We start from the raw sequence: 18,869 nt of genomic DNA, 5'->3' as shown, positions 1-18,869 counted from the left end.
GATGAGAATAATGAGGATCCGATCACCTATATGGATGCAATGCAGAGACCTGATTCTGAGAAATAGCTTGAAGCCATGAAATCCGAAATGAAGTCCATGAAGGTCAACGATGTATGGACATTGGTTGACCCACCTGAAGGGGTTAAACCCATTGGGTGTAAATGGGTCTTCAAAAGGAAGAGGGGCGCAGACGGAAAGGTGGAGACCTATAAAGCCCGTCTGGTCACCAAGGGGTATCGTCAACGTTATGGTATTGACTATGACGAGATATTTTTTTCTGTGGCAATGCTCAAATCCATTCGGATAATACTTGCAATAGCTGCCCATCTGGATTACGAGATCTGGCAGATGGATATAAAGACAGCTTTTCTGAATGGAGAGCTGACCGAAGAGGTGTATATGATACAACCTGAGGGGTTTACATCCACAGATGAGTCCAAGGTGTGCAAGCTTCAGAGATCCATTTATGGATTGAAGCAAGCTTCTCGGAGTTGGAATATGCATTTTGATAAGATGATCAAAATGTATGGCTTCATTAAGAATGGAGAAGAGTCCTGCATCTATAAATGGGCAAATGGTCCAGTTATGGTATTCCTTGTCTTGTACGTGGATGACATTCTCTTAATCGGGAATGACATCCCGCACTACAGGGAATAAAAGTTTGGTTGTCATCACAGTTCTCCATCCATGAAGGACTTGGGTGAAGTATCCTACATCCTAGAGATGAAGATCTATAGGGATAGATCTAAAAGGATGCTTGGGTTATCCCAGTCCATGTACATAGACACTATGCTGAAGAGGTTCAGCATGAAGAATTCCAAGAAGGGCTATCTACCGATAGGCCAAGAAATTTCTCTCTCTAAGAAAGATTGTCTGACAACTCCCGAAGAGAGAGAGCGTATGAGTAGAGTCCCATATGCTTCAGCCATGGGATCTATCATGTACGCCATGACATGTACAAGATCAGATGTGGCATACTCACTAGGAGTAGTGAGTAGATACCAATCTGATCCTGGAGAAAATCACTGAAAAGTGGTTAAAGCCATCCTTAAGTATTTGAGAAATACTAAGGACCAATGGTTGGTTTATGGCGAGTCAGATCTGAAACTTGTGGGGTTCACAGACTCTAGCTTTCAATCTGACTATGATGACAGCAGGAGCATGTCGGGTTATATCTTTACTCTGAATGGTGGAGTCATCTGCTGGAAGAGTTCCAAGCAACATACTATGGTGGACTCTGTTTGTGAAGCGGAGTACATCACAGCATCAGATGCCGTGAAGGAAGCTGTGTGGCTGAGAAAATTCATCAACGAGCTCGGAGTAGCACCCTCCCTCGATGGTTCGGTCTTGCTCTACTGCGACAGCACTGGTGCCATAGCTCAGGAGAAGGAACCCAAAGCACATCAGCGGACGAAGCACATCTTGCGCCACTTCCATCTAGTCCGAGAGATCATGGATCGAGGTGATGTCGACCTTCAGAAGATCGATGAAAAGGAGAACCTGGCCGACCCCTTCACTAAAGCCCTGACGATAAAGGAGTTCGACAACCACAAGTCGAAGATGGGTATTAGATACTGTGCCGAGTGGCTTTAGGACAAGTGAGAGTTGTTGGAAAATGTGTCCCAAAAAGCCAATCGTCAAGCTGTTGACGGTTGAGCAACCAAGTATTGTAATTGATTTGTTAAGAAATAAAATATATTTGGCATTTTCATCATAAGCTTTCATCTTCTAATGAACTCCGTTGTTATGATGAAGTCCTTAAGACTATTTAGATTCGATAAAGAGAAGATTTATCGATTAGTCCTTAAAACAGTTCACGACCAAATGATAGGCTGTTAATAAGGACGACAGCTTCTATCGAGTATAGGTCGCTGTAGGCCATATGGATTAGTTGTCCTCTTAACCAAAGAGTGTGGAGATACTGGTATGGCATACAGATGAGATGTACTGGTACATCATCATTGAACGTGACCAACTCCAGAGTATTCTACTGTCGAGAATGTCTCTGATGGGATATAGGTATAAGTGTCCCTTAGACTTGAGATCGCCTCAGTGACTTGCAAGCAACTCACTGTACTTTGGTACTGGACTAACTGAATTTCTAATTTAGAGATGGAAGGCTTCTGGGTACAGTCAAGTACTTGCGAAGTCAGAGTGTGATCGAGATAGGATTGACCACTCCAAGAGTTGGAGAAGAATGAGTCGCTGTATTTCAATTTAGCAAAACCTTAGCCAGGGTAATCCATCAGATGGATTTGATATTTTGAAATACAATGTGGATAACCTGATCAGAGTTGACAGTTGAACTCTGGGGTATCCTATGATCATTTTGGTCAAGGGGATGAATTATATGAAAACTATATCCGCATGGGTTCTAAGGATATTGTTCTACACATTCGACCTATCCGGTCGTCGGGTACCATTGCTAGATGGTCACTTTGATTGGTACAGAAATTTATTTCTGTGCTACCAACTTAGGTTCGGACCTATGAGGTCACACACATTAGAGTTCATGATCCAATCGGATGGTTGATCAACGATTAAGAATCATTCTAGGGTTAAATGATCAATACGATTGACATTTAACCCAGTGCAAGTGTTGCAGGAGGATCGATTAGCAATTCGATTGCTAATTGGCTTAATTTGATTGCTAATTGGCTTAATTTGATTAAGCCAATAGGTTGAGATTAAGTCTAATTAAATATGATTTAACTAGATTTGGTTTGGGCTTGATTGGATCAAGTCCAATTGGTTTATTGGATAAGCCAAGTGCAAGAAAAAACTAGTCCTAGTTCAACTAGGACTTGAATCAATCTAATTTCTAATTTGATTAGAAAATTAAATCAGATTTAAATCTAATTTAATCTGATTAAATTAGGTTCTTAATTGGGTTAAGACCTATTTTAATTGGGTTGATCTAATTTTGGTTTGATTTGGTTTGAGAAACCAAATTAAAAGAAGTCATAAGATAGAATCCTAGTAAGACTAGGATTCCACCTTGCACCACATAAGCCTTCCCCACGCTCTCTCTCTCATTCAACGCCAATCTCCTCTTATTTTATGTGACAAAAGCCCTCTCCCAGGTCTCTCCCACGTTCATAAAAGATCTCCTCTCTTCTTTCTTATATGGAAGGTGGTTTGGATCAAATCAAAAAGGAATAAGTTTGGATTTCGAATTCTATGAGATAGAGTTTTAGAAATCCAAAACTCTTTCAATTTTGCACCGAATCTATCCAAATTTTTTTAAAAATTTTTGTGGCTTTTAGGGTACACATTATGCATCCTTTGCTAGTGATCCATACATGAAAATAAGGAGGAGGTGCTCAAGAGTTGGGCGCCCCTTAACTTGCTATGTTTGGATAAGCCTTGACTAGGTATTTGACCTAGACAAGGACTCTATCATATCTCTCTATATAAAATGAGTTTCTTCATAAAATTTTTGAAGAAGATAGAGATTTGAGAGACCTTTGGGCCATCCAAAAATCAGAGAGAAAGACCTTTGGGTCGTGGAGATATAAAAGATACAAGTTAGGGTGTCTAGAGAGAGAAACGAGAAGAAGAAGAGGATCTTCTTCTAGGGTTGTTTGTTTTCATATCTTTCCTCCCTCCATCTTGAGTTTTCTGAGAGCATCTCAGATCTGAAACTCCTCCTACTTTTCATCTTTGGAAGAGTCCAAATCAAGAAGAAGGAGGCACCTGATCAACCATCAAAGAAGGATCAGCGCAGTACTAGCATACTGTGCTGATTTCCTGAAGCAGGACTTCTGATCGAGATTCGTGGGCTCGTGTGGACGACTCCTAGAGGCCGGACGCATGTGCGGCTTCCAACATCATCCTCAAGCCCGGATCAGCGAGGTTAGAACGTCTAACTTGCAGGGTAATAGATCTGATCTATTGTTTAATACATACATTAGATGTAGTATAGAAACATGTTGATATGATCAACATGTAGTTTATGCTGTATATATATATTTTAATTTCTGATTTAATGCTATGTAATAATCATGTAATAGGATCTTAGATCTAGGGATTCTCTGATTTTAGAAAATAAATTTTGATTTATTTTAGTCTTCCGCTGTATGATCTTGAAAAAGTTTCAAGATCTAACCCTGAAACCCTAGATCTGGTTCCTAACACAATCTGCTTTCTATTTTTCTCTCAGTTGCTCTCCTTTCTTTCTTATATCCTCTCTTAGTTTTAGGACAAGGTTTTCGCACTTAAGACAAAGCCTAATCAGGTCCAGACAAGGGTGGAGAAGGTCCTAAAGGAGGAAATTCAGAAGTCCAGAGAAAAATAGATATAAGAAAAATTCGATATAAGACTAATCGAGTTCCAAAGGCTAGAACACTTAAAGCAAGGTGAAAGAAGAGCACTGTCCTTGGTCTGATTTTTATGTGGATTATCACTGGAGGGCAAACACTTGGACGCCTGGTGGAAGCTCTACTAAAATTAGGATTAGCGCTGTAGGTATTCTTTTTATCCAAGTTTAATTTAATTATGCTTTGATTGTTATAGTCAAGTTCCTGAACATTAAGGTTTTGGTGCATCAAGTGTTTTGAATGAAAATTTTAAATACCTAACCCTTTCGCTGCGCCATCGGAATCCAATAAATTTTTTATGCCATGTAAGTGTTTTGGCATATAGACTCTTTTGAATCAATGTTATTCAATCCTATTTTAATATAACCCATGAATTTTACATTAGTCAATTAACAGAAAAAAAAATGCCAAGTAAGCACCGACGGCAAGCTCGAACCCAATTTGGGAGGTCAATGGGGTATATTTTAATAATTTAATAAATTAGGATTGATATTACTGAAATTAAAGATATAGAAAATATTTGAAAAATAAGATAAAATATAGAAGATTTTTTACTTTTTATCCTAAAATTAGGGATAAAAGTAGGATAAATATTATTCATTCGGATCCATTTTCGTATCCGAATCAGTTCAAATATAGATGAAAACTTAATGATCTGATAATATCCATATCCATTTTCATATTTATCAAAAAAAAATGGATATGGATATAAACAGATAATTATCCGATCCGTATCCAAATATCTAAATCAACATGTAATCTTATATAATTTTATATAATACTAATTAATTTTTAATAAAAATATATAACCATATAAATATGTTATTAATTTGATTTATCATCTATTTAGTAATATTTTTAATTTTATAGTCATAAAATTTAATTATCATAATTATATCTGTAATTATATCTATATTTTTAGTATCTAAATTATATTCGTATTTATTTAAAATAAATATAAATATTATTTTTTATTTTTAAATAATATTTATATTTATTAAAAAAATAAATATGGGCGTGGATACGTTGATAACTGATCGGGTTTCACCTCTAAGTAAAATTAAACCAAGGACTTGCGAATGTCCCGAGTGAACGACGCCGGCTCCGCCGAAACGGAACGAAGCCCAAGCATCTATTCTCGTCTCACGTGCAACTCACGTGCGCAATATGATTCCCGTCCTCATTACCCGACGGGTTTCAAGGAGACTTCTTGGGGGAGGACAGAGAGGAAACGATCGGAAAGAAATGGCGTGGAGGGGACATCTCTCGCGAAATCTGAAGGAGCTCAGGTTCCTCTACTGCCAGACTTCGTCCGCCAGCACCCAAGCCCGGTATATTTTTTCCCTTTCTTTCTAGTAAAGAATATTGTTCTTGCGATTGGAAAGGTTGTTAGGTTTCTCTTCTGATCTCCGTCTACCCTTCTTGATTGGTTGATTTATCTTTATACTGTTTTGCAGGGAATTTGTGCATAGGAATTACAAGGATCTGAAGACCCTAAATCCCAAGCTTCCCATCTTGATCCGCGAATGCAGCGGAGTAGAGCCTCAGCTGTGGGCGAGATATGGTGACTCTGCCCAACCTTTACATTTCTTTTTTTTATTCAAATAAAAAAAATGCTATATTTGAAAATTAGAGGACGATCCCAGATTTAGTTTGATATATATATATATATATATATATTATATATATATATATATATATATATATATATATATATATATATGGATGAAGGCGAGATCTCATTTTGACATTTATCGCTAGAAGATCTTTTCTAGTATGTTCCAGAAGAAAAGTAGGAGTGTGGCCGCATACGTTATGGATAGAGGAACTATAGATATAAAGAAACTTTTTATGCACCAATTTAATTAAATTTTCAATCTTTATTTTAGTTGATCTTCGTTGTATTGAGTTTCAGAAGTGCTTGTATATTTGCTTGGCATACAATGTTGTCCTTTTTTTTTTTTCTTTTTCTTCCCATCCAAGTGCAAGCAGACATTTGCTGCATAGCATTAATCTATCACTAAGCCATGCAAATTAATCTGGCTGAAGTGATGATGCTTGATTTGCTATTAATTCAATGGATGTTAGCCTCATCGCTTAGTATCAGCTTTAACTGCATCCGACTGTTAAGGAAAATCAAAGTTGTTAAAAGGGCTCAAAATGCACCAAGTTGCTAAGGTCTCTGGGAGCCTAAACAGGAGGCACAAACTTAGGTTTGTGTTTTTGGCGAAGTAAGATGCGATATATATAACACACATATTTGTTGTGTCCAATCTCCTATTGCGCCCATTGTCAGTGAAGAGCACCTGCAAAATGAAGTCTACACTGATCGAAATTATATCCGACAGGGATCCTTTGATGCTTAAGTCAGTGAGGAGTGATGAACAGCAGATAAATATTTAGAGAAGTAGAGTTCCAGCTTTAAAGAGTTCTTATTAAATGCTGTTCATTTACCTCCTTTTATAGACGAGTTGTTGGTAATCATTTGTAACGGTTAGACACGTAGATCCTGTTTGTTTTGGCATTATGTGATCGTAGGATGGATGGTTATATCCGTCACTGATCATGTTCTGGCTATTATGCGCTTTCTATATTGGCGGTTTTAGGTTTACTGACTATATGTCAGTAGTCTGAAGATGTCGACTGTATGTCGATAATTAAAAAAATCCGAATGATCATCGGTCGACAACTCTGATATGCCGACGGTCATTGGTCTGAAATCAGTCGAGTCATCATAGTTGAAGTTTGCCAAGGATGGTTGAGGATAGCCGACTGTTAATTGGCCAACAGATTGATAGTCGACAGTTCGTGCTTATTAGGCTGATTGAAAATCGAAATTGGAGAGTCAGTTGAATTACCCCAATAGTTGCCTCCCACTCTTAAGTCCAAGATAGTCAGACATGTGGGTTGTCACGTGGTCTGACATGTTGGACGAAGGGAGTTGCCACGTATTATCTCGAGCTCCGATTCGACTGCAGATATTAATGATTTTTCAAAATATGAAGGATCTGCAGCCGTTTTGTCGTTTCGATAATTGTGAAATTATCATTAGGGTGTCGCTTCAAGAAGATAGTCTGGCATCCAGTGAATCCGGATGATTCGATTCTGACTCATTGATTTTGGCCATGTGTCCAGATGTCATTGGTTCTGTGCCGTTTATGCGGATAGTGGTGAAGTGACGTGATCTGGATTTGAGGATAGGTGTGTCGAACCATCCGATCAATGACTGATTTTGACGTAGTCAGACTAGTTGATTTCAGCCATGTGTCTAGATGTTATTGGTTCTGTGCCGTTCATGCGGATAGTGGTGAAGTGACGTGATCTGGATCTGAGGATAGGTGCGTCGAACCGTCCGATCAATGATCGATTTTGACATAGTCACGTATCGAAATCTGAGAAAACTCTGATTTGATTAACTCATCCAGACTGTTGAAGGGTCCTATATATATAATGTCCCTTTTCTTTGGATTTTCTGCTTTTGTATTCGTCATTTTCCTCTGCAGCAGAAGGTTCTGCTCCAGATGCTGAGAGCTTTCCCTGTTCACGTCATTTTCTAGTTCTAGATCGAGTTCTCATTTTTTTCTCCTAGATTTTCTTCTTTTCTTCTAAATTCTTTCATTTTCAATGACAAGTAGGGATAAGAAAACAAAGGCTTCATCTTTTCGAGATAGTCGGTCAGAGAATCCAATCAACGATTCTCCTTCGGATCCGGAGATGGAGGTTTCTTCCTTGTCCAGACCCAATGTTGATCGGCTCCAGGAACAGTACCGTATCTCGGAGTACTTTCAGCTCTTTGCTCCTGGTCCGGAAGGTCGGGTGAACTCTCCTCCTCCGAGTCAGGTTGCATTCTATACAGAGGACTTTCGAATCGGTCTACGATTTTCAATTTCGAAGTTTGTTCGGAATCTTCTTGATTATTACCATCTTTATCCCACTCAGCTAGCTCCGAACTCTATTTGGCTGATTATCGGCTTTACTCTGTTGTGTCGTCTAATCCCGACCAACCCTCATCCTTCTCTTTTTCGAGTTTTTTTTGTTCTTCGTCATCACCCAAAAGTCAAGGATTGATGGTTTTTTAACCCGAGAAAGGGTTTGTCTTTCATTTTCAGTCTTCCATCATCCATTCATGGATGGAAAAATCAATTTTTCTTCGTTTCTTCTTCATCTTCTTGGATCTTTCCTTCATCGTGGGACGATCCGAGAACTGGTCTCAATGAGCATAGTCGGGTTGATATCATTGATCAGAAGGATTTTTCTGACTTAAAGATATGGAAGTCCCAACGCAATGAGAGCTGATGACAGAGCAGGCTCTCTATGATGTCGGATTTAGTTCGGTAACTTCTTTAGGTATAGCATAATCGATCGCTTTATTTTTTGTTTGCTTCTGAACTTTGTACTGAACTTTGTTTCTTGATTGCAACTATGTGGTTGACAGCACGCGTCTCAGCTGCCAACATCCGTCTATATGCTGCTAAGAAGAGAGCAACGATCGACGTCGGATCATCTCGACCGTCGAAGAGAAGTTGGGGTGACTTTGAGTCGGTACCGACGAGTAAGGCCGATATTCCATCGGTGACAGCTCTTGGCACTGAGCTGGTTATTGCGTTGTCAACTCCGACAGTGCTTTCTTTTGCTGAAGTGCCATCAGTCAGAGTAGAAACGGCAAGGGATGAAGATGCCGCACTAGAACCATCAGTGGCTCTATCATCGGGGTTCGGGCCGATTCTGTAGTCGCGATCAAACCAGAACTATCTGCTGCTGCGCAAGTCATTCCTCAAGTGGTGCGGTCTCAGATGCAGTCGAGCCCCGATTTTATTGCAGTTTCAAGCGAACGACCGCCGACTGGGGATCGAAGAAAGGCGTCAGCTACTTCTGCTGACAATGGATTGTTGGCGGGTCTCCCCACCCTCTTTGACATTAGAATTCCGATAGGTGAGTCGGTTTTGGCTAATCTGACGTTGGCCAAACGACATATCGAGGCAGCTCTTCTCCTGACAGACAGGGAGAGTAGGAAAGATTGGACAGTGTCCGAAATATTTTCTTCTTTTTACCTGACGATGCTTAGGGTAAGTCCACGATACTTTTCTCTCCTTTTTTTTTTCTGACTTGTCCTTCCTTTTCAGCTGGCACACGATATGTATACTCTGGAAAGCAGATATCGAAAATTCACTGAGCTTCGTCGGACGTGGATGGACAAGGTCATGGTCGCCAACATCGAGAAATCTGCTGCCGTCGAACAACTTCAATCGGCAGTCGAACGGGAGAAGATGCTTCAGGAAGAGATCTCTCGTGTGACGATCGAACTGCAATCCTCCAGAGCCGAATTAGGGTCAATTCAACAGAGCATTGCATCCTTGGAATCTCGGATCAAAAGTAAGAAATATTCAATCAATCGGCTTCGGAGAGAGAAGGATGGATGCATCGAAGAACTCGAGGTGGAGCGTGGAAGGCATCGGGCCATCCAAGAGAGGTTGGCACTGGCCGATGCAGAGTCGGCCTCCACCAAGGAAGAAGCTGAATCGGCGAAGGGTGTTCTGAGTCTGGCCATCGAGAATTTCAAAGAATCACAAGAATACAAGGATGAAATTTTCGAGGGCGGATTCGCCTTCTACAATGTCAGATATGAAGACGGCAGAGATGCAGTCAGAAAATTGTATCCGAACTTGGATCTGAGCAGCATTGTCCCTTCTAGTTCGGGAGAAAAGGTTGCTGAGGAGACCACTGCGCCGAATAAAAAAGATGCACCGGCTGTACCAGAACCTGCTCCAACCATCGAAGTTGTATCGGAGCAAGGTGAAGAAGAAGCTGACGGGTGATCGGTGTAATACTTTTTTTTTTTTTTTTGTAATCGGACTAAGTCTAATTTTGTTATCGGATCTTGGGTCCAATTATGTAATCTCTTCTTCCATGAATGAAAAAAAAATTTTCAAGTATGGAATCTCTTTTTACATTTGTACTCTTAATGTCGTTGAATAATAGTCGGATTATCGATCATCCATCGATGAATTGAATATCGATCAATAATCGTAGTAGAGTTTGTCCGTTAGTCGGGTATCAGTCGACTTAGCTGGTATACTTTAGGTATTTGATAGACGGTGATAAGTTGAATATCCTTTGATTGATCGTAGTCAAGTTGGTGTATTTTCTACTCAATCGGGATCGAGTCGGCATAATATTCTGCTTAGCTAAAGCTAAGTCGGTATAAGTAGTCATTTGACTCAAGTTGGTTTTTATAATAGAAAATCGAGATATAGTCGGTACAAACTGATTGATTATTTGTCGATGCTGTCGTTTAACTTAAGTCGATTTTTACAGTGAAAATTAAGATACAGTCGGTACAAGTTGATCAATTACTTGTCGGTCTGATGCCATTTTGTAGACAACTTGTAGTTGATTGAAGAGTTCAAGATTTGGAACCCTAATGTTTCATTTTGAATATCATACATGTAAACAATTTTATTGATAGTACATCTTCAAATTATCGACATTCCAAGTCCGAGGGATAGTTGTCCCATCGAGGATTTTTAGTCGATATGCGTCCGGACGAAGTGTCTCGGTTATTCTGTAAGATCCTTCCCAGTTTGGAGATAATTTTCTTTGGTTTAAAAGCTTTGAAACTTTTACTTTTCTTAGAACCAGGTCTTTTGGACGAAAGACCTTCGGCTTGATTTTTGCATTATAATATTGAGCTATTCTCTGTCGATATGTTGTCATCCAAACTTGAGCTTGCTGTCGGACTTCCAGAAGTAATTTTAGGTCAGCTCTCCGACATTCAGAATTGCTCGGCTCATTATATTGTTCAATTCTTACTGATGGCAATCTAATCTCAAGTGGAATCATTGCCTCAGTTCCATGGCTAGGTTGAATGGCGATTCTCCTGTCGGTATACGAAGAGTTGTTCGCTATGCCCATAAGACTGGATATAATTATTCTACCCAGAGGCCTTTAGTTTCATTCAGTTTGATCTTCAGATCATATAGAATTATTCCGTTTGTTACTTTCACTTCATCGTTGGATTGTGGATGACCGACTGAGGTTAGTTTGTGCGTAATATGAAACTTCACACAAAACTCTTTGAAATTTTGATTGTTGAATTGTCGATCATTGTCGGTGATGGTGTGTGGTTGATCGAATCTATATATGATTGATTTTTGAATGAAGTTTTTTATCTTACTTTCGGTGATTTGTGCCAAAGGTTCAGCTTCCATCCATTTGGTGAAGTAATCGATGGCAATCACTCTAAATTTTCTCTGATCAGATGTCGGAGGGAAACGATCGAGTATGTCGATTTTCTATTGTGCGAAGGATCATGGTGCAACAATTGATGTCAGTTGGTTGGTCGGTTGATGTTGTATGTTAGCATACTTCTGACATGGTTTACATCTTCGGACAAGTTCAGTTTTATTTTTCTTCATGGTGGGCCAATAATATCCTTGTCGTAAGACTTTATAAGCCAATGATTTGCCTCCCAAGTGATTTTCATAAATTTTTTCATGAACTTTTCGAAGTACATAGTCGGCATCCGTTGGTCTCAAGCACTTTAGTAAGGAAAGAGAAAATGATCTTTTATAAAGTTGTCCATTTATCAAAATATATTGCAAGGCCATCCATTGTAGTCGTTCGGCTTCTGAAGGAGTTGCAGGTAGAGTTTCATCAATTAAATACTGGATGATCGGGTACATTTAGCTTGGCTCGTCATTGATTTGCAGCACTTCTTCGATTTTGTCAATACTTGATTGTTGGAGACATTCGATGAACGTCCGATCAAGCGAGCTTAATGAAGTAGTTGTGAGTCAAGAAAGTGCATCAATTTGAATATTTTCTGCTCTTGGAATGTGAGAGATCTCAAAATATTTCAAAGTCGATGTAAGATCTTTTACTTTTTGAGAGTACTTCATCATAACAGGGTCTCGGACTTCAAACTCGTTCTTAACTTGTCTGGTAATCAATTGTGAGTCGGTGAAGAATTTTAAGTTGTTGATGTCAAGTTCTTTGGCAATCTTCAAGCCGGTTAGAAGAGCTTCATACTCGGCTTGGTTATTCGAGGTTTTAAAATTAAATCGAAGGGCATATTCGGTTGTGATCTTTTAGAATTGGTGAGGATGGGATCGGCTTCACTATCTTGTGCGTTGGATGCTCTATCAATATGCAGCACTCAAATCGATGCTAAGTTGGCTTCAGTAGTTTCAATTTGCTTCGATTTATCATTGAGCTCATCTCAGAATTATTATCGGATATGGTGCACTCAGCAACAAAGTCAGTCAAAACTTGTGCTTTCATTGACGGTCGCGGGCGATATTGAATATCAAACTTACTGAGTTTTATTGTCCATTTCGCTATTCAATCTGAAGTATCAGGCCGGTATAAAATTGCCTTCAGCGGCTGATCTGTCAAGACAATATTGGATGTGCCTGGAAGTACGAACGAAGTTGTTGTGATGATATGATCAGAGAGTAGATCATCTTTTCCACTTGAATATCGTATTTCAGTATTATGAAGCATCTTGGTGGTGTAATAAATCGGTCGTTGAATTTGATTTTCATCCTCCTGGACGAGTATCGAACTAACTGTCTCTGTCGAAGTCGCCAGATAAAGATATAAAGTTTCTTCCATCTTCGATTTTGTAACTAATGATGTAGATGTCAAATATTTTTTTAGATCCTCGAAGGATTGTCGACATTCATCTGACCATGAAAAATTTTTGCTTATCGTAAGATCTTGAAGAAGGATAGACATCTTTCTATCGATCTTAAAATGAATAAGTTGAGTGCGGCGATTCTTCCATTGAGTTGTTGTATCTTTTTCTTGAAGTTTGGATGCTTCATATTGATGATAGTTTTTATTTTTTCGGGATTAGTTTCAATTCCTCATTGTGACACAAGAAATTTGAGAAATTTTTTGAAAGTTACTCCGAACGTACATTTAGTTGGATTCAATTTCATCTGATGTCGTCAAAGTATGTCGAAGACTTCTTTCAAGTTCCGAACATGATCAGAAGTTTGAGAGCTTTTCATCAGCATATCATCAACATAGACTTCTATGTTACGTCTAATTTGCATCTTGAATAATTTGTTGACCAGTCATTGATAAGCGGCTCCGGCATTCTTTAAACCGAATGGTATTATTTGTAACAGTAGATGCCTTTGTCAGTTACGAAGGTAGTGTGTTCCTCATTTTTGGATGCCATCCGAATCTGATTGTAGCTCGCGAAGGCATCCATAAAGCTCAAAAGTCGATGTCTCGAAGTTGCATCAACTAGTTGGTCGATCTTTGGTAAGAAAAAATTATCCTTCGGATAAGTTTCATTTAGATTTATATAGTCGATGCAGATTTTTCATTTTTCATTAGCTTTTCTCACCATCACTACATTGGCGAGCCAGTCGGGATAATTAGCTTTTCTGATGAAACTAGCCGCAAGAAGCTTGTCGACTTCTTCATCGATGACCTTCCGCTTTTCAGGAGCAAAAATTTTTTTTCTATCTCACCAGTCTAACTTTAGGATCAATGTTTAGCTGGTGAGTTATTACTTCCGGAGGAATTTCTGGTATGTTGGTTGCCGACCAAGCAAAAATATCGGCATTTGCTCTTAGTAGATTCATCAGTTGTTGTCGCTTCAGATCAGATAATTGCGATCCAATTTGGACCGTCTTCTCAGGATCTTCTTCTTTTAATGGAATAGAAACCAGTTGTTTGGCTGGCTCATCTCTTTCTTCATTTTCTCTTTGGTCCAACTTATCAATGCACAAAAAATCTTCAGATTGATTATTCTTTGTGGAGATCATGAAGCAACGTCGAGCAAGTTGTTGATCTCCACATATTTTTTTGATTCCATTTTTTGTTAGGAATCGGACCAATAAATGATATATTGATACCACCGCTCTCAAGGCATTAAGTCTAAGTCGCTCAAGTATGGCATTGTAAGTCGAGGAAACTCGGACAACTGTGAATGTCAGGAGAACGATACTTTGTTGTGGATTTGTTTTCGCGGTTAGTGGGAGAGTAATTTTTTCTTTCACAATAACTACATCTCCAATAAAACTGACTAATAATGTAGGGATTTTTCTGAGTCGGTTAGTCAGTAGTCACATTCGGGAGAAAATCGAATAAAAATGAATATTGGTAGAGCTTCTATTATCGATTAGAATTTTTTTTACATCATAGTTTGCTATCGTCGCCGAAACAACGACAGCATCATCATGGAGAGTTTATATTCTCCAAATATCATCTTTCGAAAAAGAGATTATATTGTCAAATCGCCGTTTCTTTGCCGATTCTTCTTCGGAAGTTGCCTCCTAGTCCTTTGGTCGTCCAGAGATCATTGATCACTCCCATCGTTGGTCGATTGTTGATCGTTTTTTCAGCTTATGGCTGAGGTTATTGGTTGGTGGGAGGTTGAGTCGGGCGATCTCGTCAAAATTTTTCGAGGTAGCCATATCGGATCAGGGCCTCTATTTTGTCCCTAAGTTGAATGCATTGTTCGGTACCGTGATCGTGATCACGATGAAACCGATAATATTTCTTGTCGCGACTTCTCGGTGGCGCTTTCATCGCGGAGGATGTCGAAGATACTCCTCTCCTTCGATCTCCATTAAGATCTGCGCACAAAGAGCAGAAAGAGGAGTATAGAAGTCATACCTGCTGTTATAGTTGTTTGGTCTTGGACTCCGTCGACGGGATGAAGCTCGCTTACTGATCGTTGACCGACTTGGTTTGATCGAAGCTTCACTTTTCTTTTATTTCTTTTTCTGATCTTTTCATTTTGTCTGGCGTTGGTCAGAAGCGCCTTCATCCATGCAAATATACTTGTATGCGCGCTCCAAGAGTTCAGCATAGGTCCGGGAGAATTTTATCCAGAGAGTAGATGAAACTGAATCTCCTCAGACCTCTTTTCATGGTCGAGATGGCCATATCTTCTTTGAGATCCCCACCTCAAGCATGGTCATGTTGAAGTAAGCCACGAAATCTCTCAATATCTCTGTCTCATCTTGCTTGATGGAGAAGAGATTATCTGATGTCCTTGGCACCTTTCGATTAGTGCTGAAATGGGCTACGAAGGAATGCTCAAGCTGCTCGAAAGAATTTATGCTCTCCGGCTGAAGCCCAGAATATCAGATTCGAGCAGTCTTTTGAATAGTTGATGGAAAGCCAACACATAAGAGGACGTCAGTGGCCCCCTGGATCATTATGAGAGACTTATAACTCTCCAAATGATCAATTGGATCGATGGAGCCATCATATGGCTTCATCTGCAGCATCTTGAATCAAAACGGGATCGGCTCGTCTAAGATACGCTGAGAAAGAGATTGGGTAGTGTGGAAGTTGAGGTCGTTAGAAGACTTCCGACCTTCCACCTGGAGTCGGACAAGTTGGCGGTCGATCTCTTTGAATTTATGCTCGTAGTCATCGAGCCGCCGTTGCTGGAAAAATCTGGAGGTAGACTTTTCTGAAGAATTGGAGGATGGAGAAGAAGGTGCATGCGGTCTTTTTCCTTTCTTGATGCTATGTACATGAGAAGGAGAAGGAGATCGTCGTGAAAGATGAGCGGCATGATGAGAATGCCGAGAATGCGGTTGCTCGACTTAATGAGAACATCGAGACGGTCGTCATTCTGGAGAAAAAGAGGGTGAGTGCCGTGGAGGACGGTGGCTGTGCTTGGATAGCATTGAATGAGCCACCGACTCCTCCGCCGGCGGTTGCTGTGTCTGTTGTTGTTGGAGGCTATGCACCGTCTCCGTTAACACTTTCATTTGCTACATTAGAGCAGCAATTTGTGCGTCCGTAGTGATTACAGGATGTGAAGAGCTGAGCTTTGCCAATGAAGGTGGGGGAGAGAGATCTTTTCGGCAGGAAGATTGCCTTGCAGATCCTGTCGAGTTGTTTTGAGCTCTGATCTTTGCCATGATTGCTCGTATTCTCTCTTACTTGGCGTGTCAATTTGTTGCGTTCAATCTCCTGTTGCGTCTGTTGCCGGTGAAGAGCATCTACAAAATGAAGTCCACATTGATTGAAATTGCCCGGTGGGGACTCTCCGATACTTAAGTCAGTGGAGAGTGGGTGAACAACAGATAAATATTTAGAGAAGCAAAGTTTCAGCTCCAAAGAGTCCTTACCAAATGCTGTTCATTTACTTCTTTTTATGGATGAGTTGTTGGTAACCATTTGTAACGGTTAAACACGTGAGTCCTGCTTGTTTTGGCATTATGTGATCGTGAGATGGGTGGTTAATCCGTCATTGATCATGTTCTGGCTATTATGCGCTTTCTGCGCTGGCAGTTCAGGTTTGCCGACTATATGTCGGTAGTCTGAAGATGTCGACTATATGTCGGCGATTAAGAAGTCCGAATGATTATCGATCGACAACTCTGATATGCTGACGGTCATCGGTCTAAAATCAGTCGAGTCATCATAGTTGGAGTTTGCCAAGGATGGTTGAGGATAGCCGACTGTCAGTCGGCCAACCGATTGATAGTCGGCAGTTCATGCTTATCAGGTCGATTGAATGTCGGAATCGGGGAGTCAGCTGAATTACCCCAACAATATTATTCATCATACATGTGCATATAGATATATTATTTTTTTATGTATTCATATATGTATGTATGTACATACATGTGCATATGTACATATGTATATATGCACATACCGTACACTTTTATGAGGCTAGACACATACATGTACATACACTTCTGATGGTTCGTGAGCTTAAATATATTCGAGAAAAGGATAGCACAAAAAAATAGAGCATATAAAAACACACTTGGAAACACCTAAATAGTTTCAGCCACTCCCACCAACAATCCCATAAATAAACATTGCAGTAAACAGAAACATGCATACACAACTCACTTAGAGACACAGTGATCATAGCACATGACACAAAAAACAAACATGTAGTCACCAATGTTCACATGCATATGCACAACACAAATAATCATGAAGGAGCACCTTTTTTTATGCGTTTGTGCCTCAGTGAGGTGCATATAAGGCATGTGTTTTTGTGTGCGAGGCGCTGAGGTTGCACCTGAAAGTGCCTTCCGCCTCAGCGCAGCTTAGGCATGCCTTTAACAACATTGCAAAAAAAATAATACACTATTTTGGACAAGTTAGGACTTTTTTATTTATATCAGATATATGCACCACCTCTACTCTGTCTGGGGTGGAGAGCTTCATGCACTGAAAGAATTAACTTGTTGAGTTCATGGATGTTTGTGTTGTTTCTTGATAAAGTCGATGTGTAATCTGTAGTTTTATTTGTTTGCACTTAATGTGTAAAAGAGAATTATCTGATAAGCATTCCTAACTTTCTTTGCATCATTGCCAATATATCTTCAACTTCTCTTCTGTTGTTGGGCTATTAGTTGAATATATGCTTGGTCTTGTCTTGATCTTCCTACATATCTGATTACATGCATTTGGTTCTTTGACCAGAAATGGGTGTTGAGAGATGTGTTCGTCTGGATGGTTTGACAGAGGCTCAGATTAACAAGAAACTTGAGGAACTTGTTAAAGCAGGAGAAGCACTGAAAGCTTGATGGTTTTAAGTTTGTATTGTATTCTGCTGTTTGCAATAACTAATTTGAAATAAAAACAAACTGCCACCTCGCACAACTATCCCAAAGCATGATTTAAAGCAATGTTCTATCTCTTTATTTTGCTAAAGTTTGGTATGAATATTCAAACTAAATATTCTTGGAAAAAGCTTTTCTGTTTGGTAATCATTCCATTTCCCCCCCCCTTTTTTTTTTATGAAATTAATGAATCATTTCAGATCAATTTGCCATTGAGTATAGGTGAAATAAGGCCAGTTCAATGGTCTGTTGTCTAAATATGTTTTATTTGGATATAGAAGTCTAGCCTGGGCAGTGGTTATTTTAGCTTTTGAAGTTATCTGAACTGATGGCACCCTACATAGCTGTTGCTGCATCTAGATGGGTGATAATGTTAAGCTGGTTGAGGCTCAGCATGGATCTTTTTAAACCTTCATTGAATGCTATTAGTTTTTTAAATTCTTCCTTTGAAAGCACTAGTGATGTTGAGCTGGTACAGGACATTTCTAACAGAAGTTTTACTTCATGATCTTTCTACTAAATACTGAGACTTCCTAGCTGGACATTTCAGGCATCATCAAGAGTAACATATTCTTCTTTGTACAATGCCTTTGTCCATGTTAGTTTTTTTTTGACTGCCAACCTATATTCTGTTTGTTTCAGGTTTTCCTCGTTCACCAGACTGCAACCTCAGCTTCTGAAACTGGTTTCTTTTTCGTTTGATAGAATCATTTATCTGGAGTGTCAACCAAGAAATAGACAAACATCGTAAGCAAAACAATGATTATGGTATTTGCTTGCAGATGATATAAAGTTAAATATATAGGAAGTGGCATCAGATATGCTTGCCAGATTTGCTTTGTAGTTGAGAGTCTAGGGGTTGTGCCCTTTTAGGGCCTGTTTGGATGGTTGGGCCCAAAATCTTATGGAATTCATAGCCCAAACATCAAAAATAATGGACTATGACTAGGTCAGATCTTTTGTTTACAATTTTGAGTGGGTT

The 18,869-nt window shown here is 39.5% G+C and overlaps 1 protein-coding gene across 1 annotated transcript; it reads left to right on the top strand.

Annotated features, from left to right (window-relative positions):
- Nucleotides 1-5,492: 5,492 nt before the first annotated feature.
- On the top strand, nucleotides 5,493-18,034 carry LOC105036125 (NADH dehydrogenase [ubiquinone] 1 alpha subcomplex subunit 2). Its single transcript, XM_010911862.4, has 3 exons — nucleotides 5,493-5,650; nucleotides 5,777-5,883; nucleotides 17,748-18,034. The coding sequence occupies exons 1-3, from the start codon at nucleotides 5,565-5,567 to the stop codon at nucleotides 17,849-17,851; spliced, it is 297 nt and encodes a 98-aa protein (XP_010910164.2). The 5' UTR covers nucleotides 5,493-5,564; the 3' UTR covers nucleotides 17,852-18,034.
- Nucleotides 18,035-18,869: the final 835 nt, after the last annotated feature.

This window comes from Elaeis guineensis, chromosome 8, assembly GCF_000442705.2.
Source record: "Elaeis guineensis isolate ETL-2024a chromosome 8, EG11, whole genome shotgun sequence".
Lineage (NCBI taxonomy): Eukaryota > Viridiplantae > Streptophyta > Magnoliopsida > Arecales > Arecaceae > Elaeis > Elaeis guineensis.
This window is presented reverse-complemented; position numbering and strand designations above follow the sequence as displayed.

Coding starts and splice junctions, on each gene's coding strand:
- LOC105036125 (XM_010911862.4), top strand. CDS start 5,565: ATGGCGTGGAGGGGACATCTCTCGCGAAATCTGAAGGAGCTCAGGTTC. Junction 5,651..5,776: donor TCCGCCAGCACCCAAGCCCG/GTATATTTTTTC, acceptor ACTGTTTTGCAG/GGAATTTGTGCATAGGAATT. Junction 5,884..17,747: donor TCAGCTGTGGGCGAGATATG/GTGACTCTGCCC, acceptor TTCTTTGACCAG/AAATGGGTGTTGAGAGATGT.